Below are 25,551 nucleotides of genomic sequence, written 5' to 3' on the forward strand. Positions count from 1 at the left end.
TAATGATAGAACAGCGAGCTTTTTCATTGAGACCAACTAGTAAAAAAAAATGTTCTGTATTCTTGTAAAAGTGTAATGGTTTGTTAAAAATTTTATGTTTAATTTTTGACAGAGAATGTAAAGGTAAAATCTTTTGCTATTAAGCATTTCCAGGTACTCTTTACATTTCTTAAGTTGATTAGGGTTTAATAAAAGCTGCTCACATAGGGAGAGTACAGCCCTGACTGTGCAGTTCCAGCTGGCCCACATATTCACAACCTTCTGCCGAGTCATCCACACACACACAAACACACACACTCCTCCACTCTGAGACGACTGCTCTAGGTCTGCCTTTTATCCTATGCCCGAACAAATATGAGATGTCGGACTCAGTGAAAGATAAACATGTAAACCCTGAAACCCCCCTCAGGTCGGACAGGACCCACGTCGTCCTCAGAAGCGCCTCGGAGGGCAGAACCTTCACCGTCAGAGGAAACTGCACCGTCACACAGGTCGGGAAGCTGGAAACTGTTTCTGTCGTCTGCAGTGCAATCCTAGGGCCTAGTGCAATCCTCAAACTCAGCTGTCATTGCTTTGGCGTGTGTGTGTGTTTTTGTGTGTGCGCACAGCTGAAACGGTGTCTGTCAGAGCGGCTGCGTGTCCCAGCAGAGCAGCTGGTGCTGCTCCTCTCCGGACGGGTCCTCAGGGAGGCAGAACTCATGAGTCACCTTACAGAACAGAAAGGATCGATCAGCCTCTGCGTGATCCGAAGGTATGAAGCGCAGCGACGATCGGTACATCAGTGATGAAAAGTTATATTTATATTATGAAATACATAATGGATGACAAATTTGTAGCGATTTTACAAAATAAAACAATTACAAGTGTTTTAAAGACGTCGATAAGCTAAGATGGTGTATCTGCGGTGTTTCGGTTGTAATTTATTGTTGCAGTGCAGGGTGGAGGCGACTCTTCCTTTGTAAAACACTGTTCGCTCGATACTCTTAAGACGTTCAATGCCTTGACTTGTCAGACTAATCTGTCAGGGTTTTTCATATGTGCCTGTATGGCTCATCACCCAGAGCATCTTTTTGTCTGAACGTGAGCACAGAGCCTTGAAATAAAGGATTTTATTTCAAATCTAAGAAGCATACACTCCATAAAATAACCAGTAGTTGTGCCACACTTGGCATTAGCCATCAGTTATGCAGGTCGTCCAGGTCCTGAAGCCGAAAAGCAGCTCCAAATCACTTCACCGTCTCCAAAATGTTCATGCATTTTGGAGAAATAAATGACAATGCAGGAGTGCACTTAGCTTAACAAGAGCCTACTGTCAGAATGTTGTAATTTCTTTAAGTGCTGTGTACGCTGGACCGATACTCTTGAATTTCTTTTGATTGAGATTTGATGCATCGCTTTTTCAGATTCTTTTGCCTACTTCTTGTCGTCATGCAAGTTTTATTTACGGTAAATGTTTTCTTAATTCTTCAGAAAAGTTGTTACAGTTAAATCATGATTTAACAAGCGGGCCAAGATATTTTCTCACACGACTTGACGCAGTCCATTTTTACATTGAAGAAATTTGGGACATAACCAAACAAAATGAATCAAATTTGAAATAAGCAGGCGCACTCAGATTTGAAGAACACATCGGAAAAGGCTCTTAAAATGAGTCACTCTGATTCTGAATGGGAAACTGATTCTTTTCAAGACATCGTCCTGTTATCTGAAATTTGTTGACCGTGTGTGGGCAGAGCACGACTGAAATGTTATTTTATTTTTATTCTGGCAAATAAGACGACAATAAATAATTTTTATTAGATCTAATTGGTTATTAATGGGGGGTTTTTTGTCCCCAAACAAGCAGATTTTTACTGGATAACTGCTTCACTGAAATGATTTTTATAAGACGGGCTTTTCAGTACATACATCAGGTTTAAGTATAAACTCAGTTCGTTTTTCTCAGGCCTGAACCTTCATCGGCTCGGACCTCCAGTGATCCAGTTTCAGAACCTGTTGGGTCAGAGCTAAAAGCTGTTCCTGACCCAGAGCCCAACCAAACACCAACTCCCACCTCTCCACTCTGCTCAGGTAAAACCTGTCAAACATTCATGTCTCTCCAGTCATCTACCCCCCCCCCTGCTCTCCAGTGTTTTCAAGTCCTTCTGTCTTTTTCTCGTTCCGTCTTGTCTCAGCCGAGGGTTTGGACAGTCTCGGCTCGGAAAACAGCAGATCCAGCTTTCTTACTGCCCTCTGGAGCCAAATGGAGAGCGAGTTACCGAGTGACCCAGAACTGATGCACCGTGTTCTGGCCAGCCCACTGGTGCAGAATGCCCTCTGCACCTCCAGCCCTCCGCTAACAGGACAACGCTCTCCGTCGAATCCTCAAATTCAACAGCTCCTGACAACAAACCCTGAGGTGGAGGACATGTTGAACAACCCAGATGCCATAGAGCAGGTGAGTGTGTGTTTGAGGTACAGTTTTTTGTTTTTTTTTTGCAAGTTGTTTGAGTGGTATTTCTATTATTGTACCTTTCACATTTAAACTTAGATAAGTTCAAATGTGGAAAGATTCTCTTCCTTTGTGGTGTGCCTCAAACATCACATCTCCCTTTGTTCCTCTCCAGCCGCTGGGACTCATCAGGGAGCCTGAAATGACAGAAGAGGTGATACAAAAAGAAGACGGAGCTTTAGAAAACGTGCCCATGGTGCAGGATAACCCTGCAAACACTGCTCTGCATGTCTTTCAGACAAATGACGCAAAAATGCAGCAACAGGATATTAAACAGACTCAGGTAAAGCAATAAAGGTCACGATTGGATATTTCACATAGTTCATTGGTTATATCAGAGGTTTGCTTCTGGTGCCTCTGGTCTTTCAGAAAACAATGTTTCCATTACTCACTACATCATGCGAGAGTCACCAGGGACCAGGAGGACGAACCAGCCCAACATCACCTCCGTCCCCTGACTCCACAGATTCCCTCAGAGAGCTGACTGCTTCTCCCATTACCGGTTCTCTTAATGCAGGTAAGAAAATGTGCATGAATCCAGTCAACTTATGCATAAAGTGTGGATGATTTGTAGGAAATCATAATCTCAATTCAGTCCTGAGCATTTCTCAGAAGGTTAAATATCAAATATCTGAAATGTGATATATGTACATACTGTGGCTGCTGCCTTCAGGTCTGCAGTCGCTCCTGCAGGAGATCACAGCCAGTCCGGGTCTGACGGAGATTCTGCTCTCTGGGCCGCACATCAACTGTGTTCTGAACTGTCTCAGCCAGAACCCGGACTTTGCTGCACAGGTGATGCGTGGATGGGTCTATAGATATATTGCAAAGATGAGGAGTTTTGTTTTGTTTTTTGTTTTCACTTAAAGTAAAGATTTATTATCTGTTGTTACTTTAGGATAAGTCATTTTCTATCCTTCACCACTTAAAGAACAGGTTGCCACCGTTTATGCAAGAACATAGATGATTCCAGATTTATCCTCTTCCAGCTGTGACATGTAATTCCACCACTAGATGTCACTAAATCCCCACACATTGCTCTTTTAACCATGACTTGAAATCATTCCTTCCTCCTGAGGAGCTGAGAAACTTCAGTGCTGATGTATTTCCTGTTGCTTCAGATGCTGCTGAGCCATCCCTTGCTCTCAGGAAATGTTCAGCTGCAGGAGCAGATGAGGCAGCACATTCCTCTCTTTCTGAAGCAGGTTTGTTTATTCACTCCAGGGTTATTGTAATATTATATTCTTCATATTTTTGACAGATACCAAATTTTTTTTTTTTTTGTAATTAATATTTATTTGTCACTAAAATAGATGTGGTATGGAAAGAGTTTGATCTTGCCATACCGCCATATGCAACATTCAGCTATCTCTGATTCAAAAATGTTATTTATTATTGTTCAATGCATTATAGATGCAGAATGGAGAGCTGCTGTCCATGATGCTGAACCCCAGAGCCATGGAGGCTTTGCTACAGATCCAACAGGGGCTGCAGACTCTGGCTGCAGATACTCCCTCCCTCATGACAGTGTGAGCAAAAATGTCTAAACATTTCATTTGTTCTACATGAGTTACTAAAGTAAAACGGATGTCTTATTAAGAGGGTTTTCACTAAAACTTCAAAACTTGTAAAGAAAATGATCAAATTTAACAATTCTTGAAAAGTCTCAATTTTCCACACTAAGTATTAAATTCCATCTTTAATTTGTACATTTAATTTGTTTATTTGTATTTCAATTTTTTCCCCCTCATTGATACGAGAGAAGAAAAAAAAGAAGAAGAAATGTGTCCATTGTTCTTTTAGGCAATGAAACTGAAAATATCGTTACAATTTCTATTACTTCCCTTGAAAGTAAAATGTTTAAAGAGTTTTGATATGAAAACTGGAATTTCAGTAGTTGGTTAGAGCCTGTTATGAGTCACTGTTCTGAAGTTTTTAGTATTCTGTAAGAAAACCTTAAAGTCTGATTGCAAGTCAAAAATAAACATCCACTTAAGTAGGTACAAATATATTTTCAATTCATAATTAGTAAGTTGATTTAATTTTAAAGCTAAGCTAGACTTATTTATCTATCCTAATTTATGTAATCCATTAATTTAAATGATCATGTCTTATATACATAAAAGTCTGAAACTGAAATGACCTTTTTCAACAATGTATCTTTTTGGCAGTGCGGGACCTGGAACCAGTGCTGGTTCTGCTCAGCACCCATCTGATCCCAGCCTGAACAACCAGACTGGCTGCCGTCCTCAGGACGCCCCACTGACAGAGCAGCAGCTGCAGGAGCAGTTTGTACATCAGATGCTAAAGGCACTGGCTAACACCAACGATGGGGTAACTCACTGATTCCCTGGTGACTAAAATTGTTTAACTCTTTTTACGTGTAAAATTGTAATATTAGAAAGCATAAGTCCCTTAAATAACCAAAATGTTATTGTTAGCAACTGTTAGTATTTGCTAAATGGATGTTTCTACAATGTCTCGCCAAAAATGTTTATGCCTCTTTTCAGTTAACAACCACAGATCTTAACATGTTTTAATGAGATTTCGTGTGAGCAACCCAGATGTTTTTTTTATCCAGTTTGCCCTATTCATCAACTCCAACCAGCTACATAATTCAACTATGCAACCGGTTTCCTTGTTCTGGTTGTTAGCATTTTTAAATTGAGATAATAAAATAACAAAACAATTCTTCAAGATTATTGGTCAAATAAGCCTGTTATAATAACTCCTTTCATCCTTACTCCGCTATGTACAATGTGCAAAAATGTAAAAATGCATTAATGATTTAGAGACATGCATTGTGTCACAAAACATTCAGACTGCATTAAGAAATTACAGTACAGATTGTAGTTATTCAGTCACAAGAACTTCAAATGGTTTTGATTTACCTGTCAGGTCCGTCATGAGGAAGAGGAGGATTTCCAGGAGGAGCTGCAGCAGATGAACTCGATGGGCTTCAGGGACAGAAAGGCAAACCTTCAGGCCCTCATCAGCTCAGGAGGAGACCTGTCCTCTGCTCTACACCTGCTCAGTCCTTAACAATTAATTATCAGTTATTAACAAGTGAATTACAAAAAAAAAAAAAAAAGCAGATGTAATTGTAAGCCATATTTAAACACAAAGTGTCATCTAATATAGTGATAAATCACTGGTAGAAACATGTATCCACCAACACAACCGAGCAACAGTGCAGATGTAGATTATAGGCGCTGACTAAACCAGAACTCACAGGAGAAAATAACAAAAAGTATTTAACTGAATTATGGCAGGGATCTACACCACATATTCATATTTTAGTAAACAAACCGAGTGTTTGATAGGAACCAGATGAATTATTTAGCAGAAAAATAGGAGTTTGTAGTGGAGGAAAAAAAAAAAAGTAGCTTTCATTTTGTCTGCTTTGATGCTTCGATTCTACTCTACGTGCAGTAGATTCACAGCGTCTGCATCAATATTTAAAAGCAGGTGATTTATTATGAATGTCTGGCACACGGTGATGCCTCTTTGCTTTGCTGCCTCCTGGTCACCGTCTCTCGCCCAGGCAGATGTCCTGTAAGTTCACGCATGCTTCACAGTCTTAACAGATTAAACCTCAAACTCAACAAGTGGTGATGCGTGTCCCGACACACCCAGGTTGTTCACATGTGTTAATCACAGACTGACTCAGGTGTGGCTATCTAAACATTCAGGTTCTTAACAAATGTGCACATGTCGACATTTAGCTGTTCTTTATTCAAATAGAAACAAAGATATTTAATTGCACTTAATAAAAATGAACATGGTTTTCCCTCGTTAAGCAAAACACAAACTTGTTTTCTAACTGAGAAAAAAGTTAGGACACCGTAATAGTCTTACTTGTTTTAGCTGAAACAACTTCTGTGAGGTGCTTCTTTAGCTTCTTTACTCCACTTCTCACTTTGAGAGATTTCCTCGAGCATCTTGTGCTCTGCTCTCAGGGCCAACCTGTTTGGATGGCCACTCCTGAACATGTTACTGGTTCATTTTAATGTCCTGAACTTTCTGACTGTCTTCTACACACTGAAGTGGCTGATTTCTAATTATTTTGAGACTTTAAAAAAAAAATAATAATAATCCCTTTGCAGACTCAAAAGCTGATGAGTAATGATCTCTTGTGTGCACCTGATGTGATAACTGCCTAAAGTTTGAGCCATTTTAAGCGGGAAGGTATGTTGGGGGTACACCAGAACTTTAATTTATTTTAAAATATCTTCTCTTCTGTTTGTATAGATTTTTTTTTATAAATATATTTATTTCAGTGTTGTTAAAATTGGTATTTAATGTCAATATATTTATTGATATTAAATGTACACATCCCTCCCAAACAATAGTAAATGTAACGTTCTAAATAAAACATGCTCTGACGTATTTATTTTTCTTGTCCAACAAGGAAAAAAATAACTTTGTTTACAATGTAATTCTTCTCAAAACGGCGTTACTGCGAGATATTTCAGGGGGTTTTTTTGTCTTAAACACATCATCAAACATTACCAGCTTTATTCTTTCATTCCCTTTGATGAAATTTTAAAGAACTGAAGTTGAAACATACTTGTATTTGTTGCAGTTCTGTTAGTCTTATTTAACCAATATCAACTCAAGGGGTTGTTTCCAAAATAACATCCCTGTTTTATTTCCAAAAAAAGAGAGCTGTATTTTTGTTGTTTTACGGTTGATTTTAATGTTTTAATCAGTCACTCAAAACCGAACAGGTAAATGTATTACGGTAGCTGTGTGACTTTGTTTACTTTTTCTCAAAATACCTGCAGTAACTTTTGTGTCTGGCTTCCGAAAAGGCTACGGAAAATATCTACTTTTGATAAGTTGTGATCTCTACAGATTGGAAAACCTTCTAACTTTAAACACTAGAGGGCAGTTTTGTTTGCCTTTTGGTTTTGCTTTTGGTCTGGGATTTAAACAGCACTGCAGGTTAATTAATAACTTCATATTTATCTGCATTGCTTGATTTAGAAATCATTAACTTCACAGTTTAAATGGTTAAATAAACATACAAAACGCATTTTAATGCCACCTTTAGAAGCAACCTTATTTTGTTTAACAATAAAAGTTGATGTCTACCTAAAGTGTATCCTAAATGTGCAAGAGTCACTCTGAGATCTTCAGCTTCCTGACAAGCATGACGCGTTCTCGACGCGTTCTCGACACACACGCCTGCGTGTGTGTGTGTTCTCCACTTGACAACCTGCCTGAGTTTCTCTATGGCTGCCAGACGGAGGGGGTTTAATCTCCAGCTGTGTGAGGGTGAGAGATATAGGAGTAGCTGAGGGGGTTTTCTGGATTAGAAGCTCCAAAAATATTCAAGTTGAGGTTTGAAGATGAGTCATGGCACAGAAACAGCTCTTCAGTATGGAGTGGAGCGCTCTCTCGCTCAGAGTGTGTCTTCTGAAGATACCAGCAGACCTGACAAATGAGGTTACAAAGTTTCGACTTGCTAGCGAGAAGACAGAAACTTGCCGTTCACCTGTGTGCTTTGAATCTGCAGTCGTCTTTGGTCTTATTAAATGTGAGGAATGCACCTTCAAAATTTGGTTGCTGCTTTTTGATGTTCATCTTCAAAAAGATGAACTTGCTGTTTATTTGAAACGCTTTCCAGTGGAAATTAGAACAAATATTTGAGATTTAATTCTCTTAACTTTCTGACAACAGATTTGAAGTTTAATTCGATTAACTCTAAAATATATATTTTAAAACGAACGTCGTGTAAATTTTAAAATTTTGATCAAATAATTCAAATGAGAAAGATGTCTAGTAGAGACCTGTGTTTAATGATTTCCCATCCTGCAAAGTGTGAACTTCTACATTGTAATTAACGAGATGGTCAAGAACCTCTGAACTTCTCTAAAAATCTTAAAATGTATGGAATCTGTAAGAATTAAAGTTACTTACGTCGGACTCAATCAGCTTTGTGGTTAAACCAGGACGGATCAGGACATACGAGCATTAAACCTCAACAGGTTTGATTCAGATCTTTTGAGGTTTCAAACATTTTAACTGCACAGAATAACAAAGATTCCCCATTTTAGGCAGAAGGGGAAAAACTTTGCCTTTCTCAGCTTTAATACATGGACACAGATTAGGACGTTATCCTGAAGTAATACTAGAGTAAAGCTTCTTGGTGCTCATCTAAGGTAGAACGTTTCTTTAAAACTGGACTGGGCTTTAGAAAAACGGCAGCAAAAATCCCCCAAATCATCTGTACCAAGTCGGCAGACGCCTGAGGCTGAACCTGCTGCAAAGCCGAGAATCCCTCCAGCTAAACCTGGAAGGTTTCAGACAACCTATAGGTTTAACATTCATTCAACCAAGTCGTTTGTTTCTGGTAGGAAGTGGAGCAGACGTACCCAAAAGAATAAAACAAGTGTTTTTATTTGCGCATTTGCATATAATAAAAAAATAAATGTTTAATAATCAGCTCCCTTCTCAATAATCAAAGGCAAAATCTTTATAGGCATTACAGCAATCAAACTCTCCTTATAACTGCTGAGAGGCAGATTTTTTTCTATCTGAGCTCCAAATGTTTGAAAGTGGAAGGGCTCCTTGTCATCACCCTAATCTTCAGCTCCCTTCACAGATTCCCAATCAGATTTAATCCAGTCGCTCTAAAAAGATTAAGATTACCTCCAGTGAGAAGAAACAAGTTGGCAAAATTAAAATATTACTTTAAACTTAAATCTGCCAGAAGTATGAATAATTTCACTCTTAACTTTGCATACATTTTAACTTTGTATAATCTTGAAAACATTTTACTTCTGATCCTTTTACTTATTGTGAGAAAATCTTCAAGGAATGCACTTAGTGAGCAGGTATGTGATCATAAGGTAAACTTCTATCATCTTGTTGATTCCCAGAAAAAGACAATTTATTATAAAAAATATTATTTCTTTCGGGGAGAAAAACGCATATAACAACACACAGGAATACATTCTGGACTTCATTTGCTGAAAATGAAATAGGTTAAAAGAAGAGGAAAATGATCATAAAGAGTTATTGCTGTGTAGCAAATAATGTGCTTATTACTCGTATGAAACATTTAAGACATCTGGATTTGAGGGTCTTTTCAGGGCAATAAAGCAAAAGTTCAGTTCATTTACCCATGAAAAAATGGGTAAGAATCACTCAAGTAATTCACCGCGTACTGTTCAAATTCATTTGCCACGATTCCCGCTTCACAACTTCAGACTCTCAATGTGCTTCTCTACTTCCAGGATCATCTCGTTCCGGCTTTTCCTGATGTCCAGGGTGAGCGCGTTCTCCTCGTCTGACGGAGGCTCCAAAATATCAAACTGGGAGCGCAGCAGATCTGCCTTCATGTAATGTCCCTGTCGGGCCACCATCCTCTGGTGAATGAGATCGTAGTCGCCATGCAGGTAGAGGAAGAAGACCTCTGGAGAGGAGGGAAGTGAGGCGCTACTGGTCGGTGCCACCGCCGTGGCGCCGTGGAGGAGGATCTGCCGGTAGAGGCGCTTCAGAGCTGAACACGCTAAAAGAGCGTCTGAGCCTGAAGACCTTTCTCTGTGTCGGGAAAACATGAACAGAAATTTAAATATTGAAATGTCAGAGACTTCCCCTGATATACTGCATGGTTATTAATATTTTTAAAGTGAGGAATGAACTAAAATGTCAAAGTTTACTTTGGTCACAAAGCGACGGAGCGGATGGAGAAAAAAAAGCAGCACAACGATGAGCAGGCGGTGGGAAAAAAAAAAAAAAGGGCGTATGGGTGCCCAGGAGAAGCCGTCTTTGATGTCACCGGAGGCATTTTAACATCTTCACTTCTTCTCCTCACTCTCTCTCTCTCTCTCTCTCTCTCTAAATCTGCTTTTACTCCCCCAAACTCCCTTCCCAGTCGCTGCGGTTTTCAGCTTAATTTTCAAACCCATTTTTGATATTTTTTGATCTTTCTGAATATTTTTATGTCTGCTTCTTCCTACCTCACCGCTATGCTTTTGAGATTTGTAAAACTGAATCTGGCTTGCTTCCATCAGTAGAAATATCAGGTATTTCATTGCTGCATACAATAGTCCAAAGAGTCTATAACGTTAAGGATGCAGTTAGATTTGATCTAAAATATGTTAGTAGTAGTACGGGTGTGAACCGATGTCATAAAAGAGAATATTTGTGAGTCTCTGTGTGGTTCTCACCTCTCAATGACTTCATGTAGTCTGAGAAGCCAAGGAAGTCTGTCCTGAAAGACAAGAAATAATAAATTAAGATGTTTTCAGTTCAATGAACTGATTTGAAGTTTAATTCGATTAACTCTAAAATATATAGAGTTAATTTTAGGTAATAAATATAAATCCTAAACATATTTTAAGAAAAAATGGGTTAGTTATTTTATGTAATTAGGTCAGATATTAGGTAAAAAGTCTGAGAACTTTTACAGTGCCAGACAGATTTTTTTTTTGTAAGCAAATTGAAAACAAGTAATATTCCTTTGAGAACTAAGAAATAAAATTAACTAATGTAACATCTGTAACTGTAAAGCAGCAGAAATCTCAATACGTTCATTCACACTAAGGGCTCGTTTTAAAGACACTCCAACACATAAAACTTGTTTAGGTGATGTTAATAAAACTCAAGCAAACAAATCAGGCAGAGACAGTGAGATCTGAGATCAATGAGCTCCATAACAGAGTCTCACACCTTTAGGTCCTGGCTTCGACTCATTTTGTTTATGCCAGCCTCATTCTGCCAACTAACACCAGAATGAAAGGCTTGTTGTCACGAAAGCCTGACAGTAATCCTTTATTTACATTTCTGCTTTGCTCCATCATTTAATCTCAATCTGCCAACTGTTGACTGTCACTGAATCATGGCGGCATGTGTTGGACGGAGGTATTCCTCCGCAGCCTTCAGAGTAAACCCCTGCGTGGGAGGTTATCATCTGTCACCAAACAGCAAAATGGCGCCAAATGCTGCCAGATTCTCTCTGCCGGGAAGGAAAGAAGAACGGACACAAAGAAAAAAGGAGAAAATGACAGGAGGGGTGAGGGAAGGAGACAATGGCGAGAGGATTCTTTCTTTCGACTCAAAGAAAGAATAAAGTATTATAAGACTGTGGGGCGTTTCACTGAAGCAGAGAAGCAATGGAAACGGGGTGGTCGTTTTTTGTAAGAGTAGGGAAAATATATATAAATACTGGTTATAAGCCATAACGTCAATATTAATATCTGCAGTTGGCCCAAATTTCTTATAACGGTGCATCCAGAGTTTTATGAAATGGGTAGAAGAGTCTGGAAATACAAGTGCGATTCAGTTGTCAATCCAGTTGTCAAGCTTTGTTGTGGTTTAGGAGAATAATTTAATCGTGAACTGAACTCTGGTAATAATTTACACGTTAACTAAAGCTGACATGAAAACCTACAGGACATTGTTTGTGTGGAAACATTTGTAGCAAGGTATACACTGTTGTCATGTTATACCATTTTAATTGCGTTGTCCTGACAAAGCTACAGAGGTCCCCAATGTTTATGACAAAATCAGTTTCTGTAACTGATGGGTGTAATAAAAAAAATAAAAATGCACACAAACACACGCGTGCAGACTCCTGGGCTGACCTGGTCTGTGAGCGGTTCTCCACGAGCCATCTTCTCAATGTTCTCCTGCGGGTGGAAGTTGTCGCCTTCATAGAAGGGCCAGCCAAGCTGAGGAGAACCATGCATGACAAGGTCAGTATAAATGTCCTTCCGTATGAACATAACGCCAGCAGAGAGTGTTGTGTTTGGGTAGTGAGCCGTCCAAGTTTTTACCCTTTCAGAAAGGAATGTCCCCAAACTGGTTCTGTTTTCCCAAAAAAAAAAAAAGAAAAAAACAAGAAAGAAAAACAGACAAAAATGAGCTAACTTATTAAACTAATGTTCACAATACTTTTCTGTATTAGGCAGACAAATAACTGCTGGAAATCAGACAGTGCAACGTTAATAAACCTAATTTCAGAATGGTGGAAAATACAGAAAATACTGAATTGAAAATACAGTCATCCTGTTTTCAGGGTGGAGTGATTTGAAGTGAATGACAATACTTCAAATAAAGGTTGGATTATTTATTAAATGTATCACTCCATAAGCTACTTTGTTAAATTCATATATCAAAAATCACAGATTTTTAAAGAACAATAGTTAGTGAACCCTATAAGAACACATACGTACTTTCCACAACCCGAGACTCCCATTATGACGTAGATCATTTTGTCTGTGACGTTCAGAAGTGCTAAAACAAATGATACAACAAATCAAATACTGCATAATCAAGTGTAGAAGGTTACAGATCCTTCTAGCAACCAAATTAATACCACAGTTTTAAAATGAATATATTTTTTTTATTGAAGTAACATTTTCTTACACTGAAAAAAAAACAGAATAGTTTTATATAAAATCAGTGGTTCCTCAGTCATTGCTACACTTAACTGCAAAATAAATGAAACTATTTTTATGCTATATTTAACTTTTTTAAATTGATCAGCTTGTCTAGAAAATGTCTAGTAAAACCATGCTGTTATGTTGTGGTATTAATATGTAAAGCCACAAATGCCAATTTCAAGGTCAAATATGTGGAAAATGATCTCATGCCCACTGTAAAGTATGGTGGAGGATTTGTGGTGCTGAGGGCCTGTTTTGGTTTTAAAGTACCTCGGTAGAAGAGCAATGTATCATGAACTCTTTTAAATACTTTTGAATAATAAATCATATTAAAGTTTGTAGGATGAGCAGAAGAGAAGGAAGAATATGACTGTTGGAGAGAAAAAGTCCCCCACTTGTTATTCTCCAGTCTTGTGAAATGTTAACACTGAATGCTGTCCTGTTGTAAAAAGTGCTGACAGAAGGGGTAGCTACCCGTAACTGCGATGTAAAACTGTCCTATTTTTTTAGTGTAGGATTCTCCAACAACATAAAATGCTGCCGAAATTAGTTCAAGCCTTTTTATGCATCTTTGCAAGCGGTCCAAACAACTGCACACTGTATACCGACTCACCGTTAGCCTACAGTGACTGAACAGATGCTGTTTCCGTAGCTTCTGTCACAGCAGCAGCAAAACAATAAATGGAGAAACCCTGCTGACAAACGCCCCACTTTATTTGTTAGTGTCTGTAAAACTCTGAGAGGGTACAACGACTCAGGGCTCAGCAAGATAACCCAACAAACGCATTACTGCAGCTCCGAAAGCGCTTGGACCGTGGCCACGAGTTGTTTTGATACGTAATGACGCACGCCGCTTACGTTGACAATTTAAAGGTACAGGGTCCTCGACTCGCGTTACATCAAAATAAAGAGGGGCGTCTAAGCTGGCCTTGACGTCATTATTGCGGGCAATTTAGGGAGTTTGGACCAGAAAGGCTTAAAATAAAATAAAATGTAAGAATACATGTAAATTAAGTAATTAATTATTAATATTGTATTATTGTTTTATTCTATAAAATATATGTGATTGCACTTAATTACAAAGAAATATATAATCACATTATATAAAGAGAGCTATTTAGAATATTGTTTGGAAATCTGAGTGCAGCTGTCAGATTTTACTGCAGCGAATTCACCTGAATCGTCAGCATAAACAAAGTGATGGAGCTGAAATTTGATGGACACACACAGCGGAAGCAGGGTTAAACCAGACGGAGAGAGAGAGAGAGAGAGAGAGGGAGAGGAGAAAAGCCATCATCTCTCCTGGAGATCAATAAGCGGGCCACAAAGAGAGCAGACGGACACAATCCTTCCTTCCTCCCTCCCGCTCTGTCGCATCCATCCATTCTCTTATCCATCCATCTATCCATTCATCCATCCACCCATTCATCTCCAAGGGCGGCTCAAGGGGTGACGAGACCAGACGGACACATGTTATGCCGTGCGTAAAGCGTGACCCCTCCGTGTGTTTTTTACACGTTTTTTTTTTTCTTTTTTGCATCTGTTTCGCACTTGGAGACACTGACATGAGGAGCTGAAACCGACACCGACCCAACAATGAAAATGCTCCGGTTTCGCAGCCCCAGCATCCGCTCCTTGGACCAGGAGGTCCTCTGCACGATCCGATTACTGGACGACTCCGAGATCTCCTGCACCATCCAGGTAGAGGACTGAAAACCTTGTTGATATTACTATTAATTTTATTTGTACACAGAGACAAGAGGCAAAATAAGACTGTAACAGTCTACCCTCATGGTGAACACTATCATGATGTTTACTTGGAGGAACAGCATTTGCGCGCATCCTTCCTGCAGTTTGCATGCCGTAATTTACTGTGGACTGGTTCTCTTTGCTCTACATACTAAAGGGAGACATGCATTTGTTATGAGAAATATTAATGTGAGTCACAGTGAGAGAAGTTATAATGAACTTTGCTTCATCGTCAACAAAGACACGATGGAGCTCCATGGGCTTGGTGGGGAATATGGTAAATATTTAAGGGTTGTTCATTTAAAATATCCAAATAAAGTTGGATTAGTGGAAGGTTGATGTTGGTGTTTACTTCTGTGATTTAGGCACCCATAGATGCGATACATTTTACTACTAAAACTAAGAAAGTGATCATAAAGCTCTCAGAAGAAATGAATTTTGCTTTGTTTTGTTTTAAGTTATAAATCTTTGGATTTGATTTATTTTATATTTCTCTCCTACTAAAGTTATATGGATCTCATCTGAGTTTATTTCCAGTTTATTTCCATTCTAAATGCAGCTGCTTGTGGCGTCTGAGAGTTCACAAGATTTGTATCTAATTTGACTCAATTTCTTACCTGCTACTGCTGTACACTTCCACTAATTTAGCTGTTAGTCATGGAAGATAATCATCAGTATGAAAGCATTCGAGCGAATTAAGGTGTGGCCAGTGATAGTATTTAGTTTCAGGTTGCAGTATGTTCCAGAACTGCAGCTTTTATCTCCAGCTGAGATCAGGGGTTTTTATCCTTAAGTCTGGTTATTAGCTGGTAACAAACACTGGTGCTTACAAGTTTACTTACATTCATCGTAAGCATAAATGTCATAAATTTTGTAATTGTACTTATTTCCTTGAGCTGCTTTTCTTTCCTAGCTGGAATGATTCAACAACATAAAACATAAGAAAACAAAAGTTGGGTGTACAAGTTTGAATTTTTCATGAATTTTCTCTAATCACAGATTGGTTGAAATTATACACATATCAAATTGCATACAGAAATATCCCAACTATTATTTGATCAAATGTCTGCAGAAAAAACATGCACTGTGTGTAGCTATCAGCCTTCTGACTTAATTCTGCCTGGATATTTGTCGTCTCTTCTTACCAAAAATGGTAGAACAATTGCTTTTTTTTGTTGTTGTTTTTGTCTGGCAGAGTTTTCTTGAGTTTGAAGTTATTCCAGAAGCTTAGTGTTAGTCTTTTTTGTTAATTCAGAAACTATCTTTGATGTGTCTGTGTTTAAATTATGACAAGCAGTCATTTTATGATTAATTCAAACCAAACATAAGTTCATTTTACATCACATTGCCTGCTGATTGAGAAAGAAGCACCTGCTCCAAAATTGACATCTAGGTTTAAATTGGACAAAAAGGCTTCTCGTCAGAGAACACAAATAGACTGATTGTAGGAGTCAGCACTGTATCAGCTGTCATCCATGGTGGTGGCAGTGTCATGCTGTGGGATCTGATTTCAGCTACTTGTACATTGTACAAAGTGAATGTAATAATGAAGATGAAGAGCTTCCTCCAAATCATTCACCCTTACATCAAATTTACAGCTAGTTAAAACAAGACACAACAGGATGTTTCAGCAGCAGAACTAAATAATTAAAATTGGTTGTGGGACAGATATAGCAGGCTACAACATTTTAAAAGAAAGTCTGTCAGCACTGCCTAGAGCAGCTGCCAAATATCCTGACAGAATTTTGCAAGTGGAGCTTTTTGATGGCTGAAGAAAGCATGCAGTTGATGTACAGCTTACTAAATGACATTTATGCAAATAGTAGCCAGTAGGAATGCATATTTTTCAGCCTGCATGAATAACTTTCCGTACAAGTAACAGACAAATGGGATCTAAAAAGTGGCTGAAAAACTAAGAGAAAAATTGTTGAGGGTATTAACGTTTAGGCCCTCAACATTTATCTAAAGTTTTGTGAAACTGAAAAACTTCCTTGAAAGTGCATGCTGCTGGTTGATGTTTCGAGATCTTTTGGCGCAGTTGCCTATTTTTATTTTTTTGTAAATGGCTCAATCTGTAAGTGCAGCACTTTGTCTCAGAAGTAGTTGCCAACATCAGCATTGTTGTTTCACTCCGGATGACTAAACAGCCTCGCTCCGTGTCCTGCTAACCGTCTTTGTGATACTCTGCATGTACCCAATCAATGATTAAAAAAAACAGCATTTCATGCACAAACAGAAATGGACGGAGCAGAATGTGACACGGATTTTGGTGTTCACAAAACACCAAAACACTTGTGTGTTTGTCTCTTTGAATACTCAGAAACGTACTAAGGTGCGTGTTCGCATCAGAAAACATGAAAGTGTGGACTTTCACCAGGAGATGCTGAAATGCACTCCGAAATGGGTCTTAGGGCTTTTAACCAGCATTTGTCTGAATTATCAAGAAATGGACATGTGCGTTTCTAGCTGACTGCATTTTCCTGGGCTTTCTTTAATGGCTTTGTGTTCCGGTGCTAAGCTGCTCCTTCCTACATATTTCATGACATCCTGATCTCGTCACAGTACACTTCTGCAGCTCAACAGCACTTCTCTTCTTTCTATTGTGTAAAGACTATCGGCTCTGGAATTAGTTTTCCTTTGTCTCCACAGTGTCATCGACTGTCTTATTTTATATATTCTGCTGTGCTGTGTATGTAGGTCAGGATAAAATATCAGTGGGAGCGCTAGATTAAACAGATGGAATCAGAAGAATCGGATGAGATTTAGCATTTTGAAAATTGTGCGTGGAGTGAGTCTGACTTGTTCACTCCAATTTTCAGACTTAGAAATATTGGACCAAACTGGTTTTCTACTGCGATGTCCAGTCAGATGGGACTGGAGATTGTACAAAAACGTGGCTTGAGCTGCTGGGTGACTTATACCAAAAGTGGTATTTGAATCGAAATTTTTACTTCCATCTAAATCCAGCAGATAATTTAAAAGCTTTTTAAGGCTTTTAGAGATTTTTAGATCTTCTAGTCAAAAAAAAAAACAAAAAACTGAACTTAAGAGTCATCATATTCAGACCAGCATAAAAACTACAGCAATGTTCTTATTTTATTTTGAATATCTTAAAAATAACTAGTCTAAAAGAACTTTTAGATAGGATATTATGATACTGAAAATGGCTTGAAAGAGGCAGGCTTGTAGTTAACGGAAAACGTGGTTTTTATACTTATCTTCAAATGCAACAGTTATTATAATTAACTGAATATTATTAAATCTGAAGGTTTTTTTTGACACAGAGTGCTATCTACTCTGTTTAGAAAACTTTAATACAATCATAAACAGCTTATTTTGCCAGCCAATATATCTGTGGCGGAAAGAAAAATGTCAAGTAAGAATTTTGACTTAAATAGACATTTTTCCCAACATATTACTTACTTACACACAAATTGCAGAAGAATCAAGCTTGAATCTTTGCGTAATTTATTTATTTATGTAATCTTGTATTCAAACCTCTATGAATACAAGTTTGAATACAAGATTGAAGGAATTTCAACTGGTGTTTCACGTGACTGACGGCAGACGCTCTGGGTTGGATTTCTGGCCCTTTGCTGCATGTTCTCTGTTTCTCTTCCCACTGTTCCTCTTTTCTAGTTAGTAATGAGTAAAAGACACCAGTCCTACAAAACCTTGAAAAAGAAATGAAGTGAAATGAAATAAAGCATGTTCTTAACAGGATTACCAAGCAGTGTCAGAAGGAAGGAAGGAAAGAGAAGAGCTTGTCTTGTTTTATTAGATTACGGTTAGAATAACACAAAAGTTTAAATCTGTTATTCATGCCCAGGTGAAGCGTCCTACCACCGTCTCTTCATACTTTCACAGTTATGCGCTATTCACTTCAGCAAGTTTTATTTTATTTAAAGTCAGTTTACTTATGTTTTCTTATTATTAAGTTAAAATGTATTTTAAGGTATACTTGTGTCAAAGATACTTGGTATCTATGGATTTTTGGGCCATTGCTCTTGACTGAATTGGAGAAACTGAGTCAGATTTGCAGCCAGCCTTGCTCATGCATAACTTTTCAGCTCTGCGGGACTGAGATCAGGACTTTGTGATGGCAACTCCAAAAAAAAAAATGCTTTGGATCATTAACCAGTTATAAGAGCAGTTTGTGCTCAAGGTTTGACTTCCTGGCTGAAGTTTTGGCATGTTGCTTTAATATTTCCTCATAACATTCTCTCTTCTTGATGTTTGTTTTGTAAAGTGTGCCAGCCTTTCTCCTGTAGAAAATCACCTCCACTTTATATGATGTTGTTACCTTCATACTTCAAAGTTAGAACAGGGTTCTTCATTTTTCATGGTCACCAGTAGCCATTATGGTAAAATATTTACAGTTTAGTTTCATGTTTCCAGACATTAAGGTTTGTATAAACCGTAGTCCAATTTTTTTTTCTCTTTCTATGAGCCAATTACTTCTTCCTCACTGAATGGCCTTCCAAAATACCGGACTCCTTTAACTTGGGTCAATGACAGACACTCTTTTACCATTTTTCATTGAACCACGTTGATTTCTTGAACTCAGAGCCCATCTCTGTCCTGAACAGTATGTGAGGGTTAAACATTCCTATGAATTTTATGGATATAAATCATGGCGGTTATATAAATGGGCTTAAAAACAAGAGAAGCTTAGTCTGATTTAATTTTAGAACATGACAGAAAGTGTTATGTTTCCTTCAGTTAATGTAAACATCTGCTTCCAAATGTATGTTTGTGGTCAGAGCTTAATAGTAAGACAGATAGGAAGTCTGAGGAGATGTGTGTGTGTTTATGTGTGTGTTTGTTCATGCATAGTGTGTGTTCCTCATGTTTGTGTTGTGGCCGTGTTCGGTCAAACCCGCTGCAGGAGAGACATGTCAAGATCAATACACTCTGACCTCCTCTCATTTCACCCCCTCCTTCACTCTCACTCCCTTTCTTCTCATCCTCCCATCTGTCCCTTCAGTGTCTTCTTCTACTTTATTCTCTTCCGTTCCGCCCCCCCACTTCTCCTCTGCTCCACTTCCAGCTTCATCCCCGTCAGACCACCGTTTTCTGCTCAATTATCTATCCTTTTGCTGCCTCGCTCTCTCCTGCTTCTCTGTGACACATCATGTTTAATTAAGGAAGATCACTGTTCTTCATGAGGCCAGCATCAGTCAGCTGTCAGTGATAAAAAGTGTGTTTGTGTGTGTGTGTGTGTGTGTGTGTGTGTGTGTGTGTGTGTGTTGTTTGAGGACAAGCGAAGCTCTAAAAGCAATCAAAGTTATTCCATAAAGACCTTAATTCACCGTGGAAGAGATGATTGGATTTCAGTGTGTCAACTTTAAAATTATAATCTGAGATGAGTCAGCAATAAATTATAAACGCAGTTTATTTAAGGAATCATTAAAATGATAGAATCGCGTCATGCTGTCTCTGCAGTTTGGGCAAAGAGATGTGTGTTTGTGAACAAACCCAACACTCTGCACTTGTTTCAGCTTGCAGGCATTATTTGAAGCAATTTATAAATAGCATCAGTTTTCTATTCTTATCCCACTCGCCGGCATCTCTTTGATGTTTTGCCCAAGATGACTAAAGAGAAATAATCCTTTCTGTGACTGCTGCTCGCGAAACAACAGGAAGCAGCAAGAGATCAGGCGGCACCGTATAATTAAGGAAGCGACTTGTCAACAGAAGCACAAGTGGGCACAAAACTTAGAAGGCTGATAAGAGATAATGTGGGTTATATGTATATTGTAGCTGGGAGAAAGTGGCACTGAAAATCGACACCATGAAGGAAAGGAAGAGGAAATGTGATGGCGTGGCTGTGGAAAAAAAGATTAAGTAGATTAAAACATCAAACGGATTCAAAATGAGGCCGCGCCAGCTCACAGTTTTTTTTTTCCTTTTTTTTGTAATGGAAGACGGGCAGGAAAAGAATAAACATAAAAAAATAAAAACATGTAAAATAAAAACTGTTTAAATTGCCATCAAAGAATAAAAAAGCTCAGTGTAAAAAAATAGCAGAAGGAGGCAGGTGTCATTAGGGTCCATTTACAAAAACCAGTTTCTTTTGAGACTCTAATATGAGCTACAGCGCATCAACTTTAATGAAGTAGTCTTTTAATGTAGTAATTAACTCGTTGCAGAGATTAAATGTGTTTAAAAACAAATTTTTTCAAATGTAGAAGGTACTCAATCGTGTAGTTTATCGTGCTTTTTGCAGTGTTTTGTATTGTTGTCATATTTCGCGAAGGAGACAAAATGGTTTCACGACCTTTGCGCTTTCTTATAACCACATATTTTGGACCTAAAGTCTCTAAATTACAGAACAAACACTTAGGAACTGCAAAAAACACAGAGTGATATGAAACATGATTTACTTCTTTACAGTTTTTTTTCTTCTCTCATTTTGTCAAACACACTTTGGGCCATCAAACCAATCCTAGCATCAGACAAAGAGTTTTGAAATTATTATTTGCACAAGTAAGGGGGGAAAGAAGAATACCATCAGCATCAGAAAGCAGATTTTTTTTCCATACATGTTCAAACATGTGGCAGAAACAAAGGAAATCTGAAGGACAAATTGTTTTCAGAGCACTTATTTTGTCCCTTTATCTAGATTAAAGCACAAACATTTTCTTTTTGCATGTGACAAACCTACATACAAGGAGAGGGAATAATTTTCTTCTACCCCAACAAAAAAAAGTTCCTAATAACCTAATGGTATACAACATATCTTTTTTTTTTTTAATCTTTTTTTTTCACACAGTTCCTCCTTTGCGTGGGCATAGTTTTGAAATGGCTGGAAATAAAAAGTGCTTCATGCGTTCAGTCAGTGCTGCATCTGCAGTCGTGTTGGTATCGTCACACTTTGTTCAATTTCCAGTTTTACAGAGAGAGGCGATGTTCCATTAAATGTGAACGGCTTCAGCTTCATATTTCATAATTTATAGCTCTTCCTGTGAGCAGATTAGCTTGTGTGCACAGCCATGAGATTCAGCGTTTGGAGCCGCAAACAACATGCTTTTACAAAAGCACACGTGTGGGTTCATTTGTGCAAGCCTTTGAGCCTATGCTGTGTGTAAATATGAGCATCTTCAGAACATGACAGGCAATGAAAAGGTCATTGGTTTCTTTCCCTGCACTCTGGGACAAGGTCACTGTTATCGCTCAAAGGGATGTAGAGAGTTGCCAGCAAAATGGCAACAGAAACCTAATTTAAAGTAGATTTAATTTAATTGTTTAAATGTAAAACCTAATGTTTTAAATGTCAACCAAGGATGTTCTTTTAAATCCTAATAGGTATGCCAGATTTTCTATGCATCGATCTTCAATACCTGGTTCATCCATTCAGGATTGCAGGGGCTCTGGTACATATCAACTGTACCACAGGTTAAAGTTTATCGTGATTTGAGACAAACACACTAATATGAAAGAAAAGTTTAGAGTCAACCTTACATGCATATTTTAGTTCTCAAGAAATGAGAGTCCTTACAGAAAATCCATACATGTATGGAAAGAACATGCAAACTCAACAAACTCAACAAATGTAATTCACAGCTTCTCACTGTGAATAAAACCCAGGAACATCTCCCTGTAAACTATTCAGTGCTTTGTGTTGCCGCCTGGCCAAGTTGTACCAAATACATTTGTACATGTTACACAGAGAGAAAAATAATCTGTCAGAAATGGAGACAGCAATGGACTCGAACATACAGCCCACAAAGAGCTGATTTTGAGCAAAGAATATCCCAGTGTTAAAATGGTCTAGTCAAAGTCCAAACCAAAATCAAATAAAAAAATCGGGATGTGAAAATTGCTTTTTCATAATCGCTCAATCCAATGTATTAATAATTTTTTTTTCTTCCTCTTCACAATCATGCACCACTTGTAGTTGGTCTGTCACATAAAATCCCAATAAAATATTTTGAGGATTTTATTCATAACTAAAAAAGAGTAAAGGTTACGAATTCTGTTGAAATGCAAAACCGAGAAAAAAAAATTGAATAAAGCCTGTACAGTAAATACAAGACCAAACTAAAACAAAAGACAATGTGTACTTGTAAAAAAGAAGTAAAAAGTACACACAGTTCTCATCCCAAAAACCTGTGATCCCTTTACCTCAGCTCTTATTATGCGCACTGAAACACTCCACTGCTTTTCCAGCAGCCCACTCCACGTCCAGCCCATCGATTTGTCTCTGTTATATCCTCATCAAGGCCCCAAATCGATCTGTTCATTGGCTTCAAGCCTAATGTGTTTGGTGGCTTTAGATATATTGGCACTCTTAACAGTAGGACAAGAATGTTGCCACACTTGCAGAAAAGACTGCTCGTATATTCCAATACCTAATTGGGGAAAAGCTTGGCAAATGGGTCCAATTCCATTCTTAATCTTTTTTTTCCCCTGCAGACCAGCAGCAGTGAATGTATACATAAATATAAATCAGTTTGGTATTCATCTCTTTTAGTTGCTACACTCTAAATTACTTTGCATTCAGTATTAAACAGGACATATCCCTGTATTTAAACACTTACTCTCTTTTCTCTCCCCTCTGATTCAATTCCTACGGGGTTTGCAGACACGAACGCAAACCCCACTCGGCAGGAATTTTACACTTACTCTCTCAAAGCGTGTCAGCTCGGCCAATTAGGTTCGGCGTGTCATGAAATGAACTGTGTAGCAGTCGATAAGGAGCACTCATAATTGAGCTGGCATGCAAAATGATTAAATAACAAGTAGTGCTTAACTGGGGCAAGGCACCCTGCCAGTGTAGGAGTTCTTGTGGTCACTAAGTCTGGATCTGGTCAAAGAAATATATTTCAGCTCTGTTAGATGGCTGCAGTTAAAGTGTGTTTTTAATCAACATCATTTACATTTATCTAAGAAAAAGCTGTTGAAGGGTCCAGGTGCTCTTTTTTTTTGTTGAATATGCACAGCATCTCAGTAGCATCACTCCTTCATTTATTCATATACAGCGTAAGGGGTGTCTGCAGCTCGATGTCTCCGCTGTCTCCTCAGCTAATTGAAGGTGTATGAATCACTGACTTTAAAGGTTGTGTATGCAAACAGCATTTATCCTTTCTGCACAACTGAGCGTTAGCAGACTGACAGGCTGTTGCTGAAAAACTCATTTGACGAACCAATCAGAGAGAAAATGAAGTACTGCTGAAAGTTTGAAGCTGTAAAAGTGTATTTTTTTAATGCCATGAAGTGGGTATGTTTTAAGTATTAAAACTGATTTTAATAAAGACACCTGAAATGAAACAACAATTTTTCAATTAGATAGACCCTCAGCAAACTCTTGCTATTGTGTAACTGATGCCAATGAGGAAGTGACTGGACAAGTTTAAATTTCATGAGCGCTAGAACAGAAGTCATGTTCACCATAAACTAAATAAACAGAATTTTGGTAAAAAGTGAACCTCATGCCAGATGTGAGAGATGGAGGTGTCATAATGTGGGACAGCAACACCTGATCAGCTCATCATAAAATAAAATGTATCAGGGGGAGCTTGAGAAAAATGTGAGATCATGTATACAAAAATAAATACAACAGAACTGGGCCTGTAATATTACAATGATCCAAAACACACCAGTAAACTGATTGAGAATTTTGAAAAAGATTATTTAGGACAAGCCAGGAATAGCACAAAAGACAAAAAACATAAATGTGTCCACTTCTTCAGGATGGAATAAATTACATTTTACTGCATCACATTTTCCTTTTTTTTAAATTATATGATCAGTGGATCATTGTTGATGCCCCCTAGTGGTCAATACATTGTTAGCAGCAAAATCAAAAGGGTCAGGTTTTAGCTACTTCAAGCACTATGGATGCTGAGGTGAGTGATTCTTCATCATTGCAGACAGGATGTCTGCATAGTGTAACATGAGACATTGGCAATTGACTTTTTTGTATCTCAGGTAAATTTTGTTGTACTGGAGATCAGAAATGGAAATGGCATTTTTAAGGTTTAGTTCTAATTTTACTAACCTTTTAGTACGAAGGTTCGATCGCAGTCATGCTGGTGCATCAGATTACAAAAGGTTTAGTATCAGAGGCATGGAAATATGATGCATTTATTTTTACATATGACCAAAATTCAGGACAAAGATGCAGCTGTGTGAGATGTAGGACAGAAAGAGCTAACAAAGAAACAGCAGAAGCTTCTGAAAATCTCACCTCAGAAATATGCTTCCCCTTCGTTCTTTGTGTTGTTCTTGGTTTTTTGCCTATTTTGGCCTCTTTTCTTTTGGCAGATTAGCTTTGTGAATCAATCATTTACGTACAAAGAAATTACATTAAAGGTATAATGTTGCATTTTTTTCTAGTCAAACAAAAGTCGAGCACCAAGTTTAGTTTAGATCCTTGGATTTTGTCAGATGTTTTCTTATGTTGACAATACATTTTGACAAAAATGATCAATAAATAATTGTTAGTTTATTTTTATAATTGTGGCCAAGCTGCTAAAAGTTTTTCCTCCTAATCCTACGTTGCGTGTGCATGGCTTTCTTCGAGTGATCTGACTTTCTTTGCCAAACCAGAAAACTGCATGTCTGAGTAAGTCGGTGAATTTAGGAGCGAGTGTGTGGATGGATGGTTGTTTGTCTTATGCATTCCTGCGATTGCCTCCTTCTTGAGCAGGACAGAAAAAGGATGACTGTTGCATTTTTCTTATGCTTTTAGAAGAGTTGTTGCTCACTTGTTGGCCATCATGTGGACTCTGCTGGCCGTGACAGCGCTGTTTTACACGAGCAAGAAAAAAAACTACAGAGTGATTTGGACCCAACCGATGTCAAAGTGCACTTTGCCTTTGCTAAGCTGAACACACTCGTCGCTGCTTCTCTGTTTAAAGTGTGTGTGTGTGTGTGTGTGTGTGTGTGTGTGTGTGTGTGTGTGTGTGT

At 38.3% G+C, this 25,551-nt stretch overlaps 3 protein-coding genes across 18 annotated transcripts in view; 2 read left to right on the top strand and 1 right to left on the bottom strand.

Moving 5' to 3' along the window:
* Positions 1-228: 228 nt before the first annotated feature.
* LOC103135467 (ubiquilin-1) lies at positions 229-5,873 on the top strand. Of its 2 annotated transcripts, none has more exons than XM_016669429.1 (11): positions 229-491; positions 609-751; positions 1,946-2,070; positions 2,175-2,437; positions 2,607-2,774; positions 2,861-3,008; positions 3,165-3,286; positions 3,613-3,696; positions 3,905-4,020; positions 4,663-4,844; positions 5,390-5,472. In XM_016669429.1, exons 1-10 carry the CDS (start codon positions 360-362, stop codon positions 4,835-4,837), a joined length of 1,476 nt encoding a protein of 491 aa, XP_016524915.1. In that variant the 5' UTR covers positions 229-359; the 3' UTR covers positions 4,838-4,844; positions 5,390-5,472. The 2 variants fall into 2 exon arrangements, with proteins under 2 accessions (XP_016524915.1, XP_007548266.1); XM_007548204.2 differs by having other exon boundaries at positions 230-491; positions 4,663-4,825; positions 5,390-5,873.
* Positions 5,874-8,880: 3,007 nt separating this feature from the next.
* On the bottom strand, positions 8,881-13,725 carry LOC103135394 (IDNK gluconokinase). 4 transcript variants are annotated; one of them, XM_016669431.1, is made up of 6 exons: positions 13,498-13,725; positions 12,679-12,739; positions 12,280-12,310; positions 12,088-12,174; positions 10,672-10,715; positions 8,881-10,042 (listed from the first exon to the last, which is right to left on the bottom strand). In XM_016669431.1, the coding sequence occupies exons 2-6, from the start codon at positions 12,714-12,716 to the stop codon at positions 9,697-9,699; spliced, it is 546 nt and encodes a 181-aa protein (XP_016524917.1). In that variant the 5' UTR covers positions 12,717-12,739; positions 13,498-13,725; the 3' UTR covers positions 8,881-9,696. The 4 variants fall into 4 exon arrangements, with proteins under 4 accessions (XP_016524917.1, XP_007548141.1, XP_016524916.1 ...); XM_007548079.2 differs by having other exon boundaries at positions 12,088-12,310; positions 13,502-13,725; XM_016669430.1 differs by having other exon boundaries at positions 12,088-12,310.
* A 290-nt stretch (positions 13,726-14,015) lies between these two features.
* The window catches only part of frmd3 (FERM domain containing 3), a 48,926-nt gene continuing 37,390 nt past the window's right edge, over positions 14,016-25,551 (top strand). For 4 of the 12 annotated variants that reach the window (XM_016669492.1, XM_016669493.1, XM_016669496.1 and 1 more), the window contains exon 1: positions 14,018-14,589. In XM_016669492.1, the coding sequence (XP_016524978.1) occupies positions 14,485-14,589 (105 nt within the window). In that variant the 5' untranslated portion in view covers positions 14,018-14,484. Of the gene's footprint in view, positions 14,590-25,551 lie in introns of all 12 variants that reach the window. The other 8 variants (XM_016669494.1, XM_016669495.1, XM_007548084.2 and 5 more) reach the window with 4 other exon arrangements.

Source organism: Poecilia formosa, unplaced genomic scaffold (genome assembly GCF_000485575.1).
Source record: "Poecilia formosa unplaced genomic scaffold, Poecilia_formosa-5.1.2 Scaffold25, whole genome shotgun sequence".
NCBI classification, from domain to species: Eukaryota; Metazoa; Chordata; class Actinopteri; order Cyprinodontiformes; family Poeciliidae; genus Poecilia; species Poecilia formosa.

Excerpts from the sequence above, each read along its gene's own strand:
- LOC103135394 (XM_007548079.2), bottom strand. The coding sequence starts at position 12,716 with ATGATCTACGTCATAATGGGAGTCTCGGGTTGTGGAAA. Across the intron at positions 12,311-12,678 it reads GGAGTCTCGGGTTGTGGAAA|AACCAGTTTGGGGACATTCC; the intron begins GTACGTATGTGT and ends TTGGGAAAACAG. Across the intron at positions 10,043-10,671 it reads CTACATGAAGTCATTGAGAG|AGAAAGGTCTTCAGGCTCAG; the intron begins GTGAGAACCACA and ends TTCCCGACACAG.
- LOC103135467 (XM_007548204.2), top strand. The coding sequence starts at position 360 with ATGTCGGACTCAGTGAAAGATAAACATGTAAACCCTGAAACCCCCCTC. Across the intron at positions 3,697-3,904 it reads TTCCTCTCTTTCTGAAGCAG|ATGCAGAATGGAGAGCTGCT; the intron begins GTTTGTTTATTC and ends AATGCATTATAG. Across the intron at positions 4,021-4,662 it reads ACTCCCTCCCTCATGACAGT|TGCGGGACCTGGAACCAGTG; the intron begins GTGAGCAAAAAT and ends TCTTTTTGGCAG.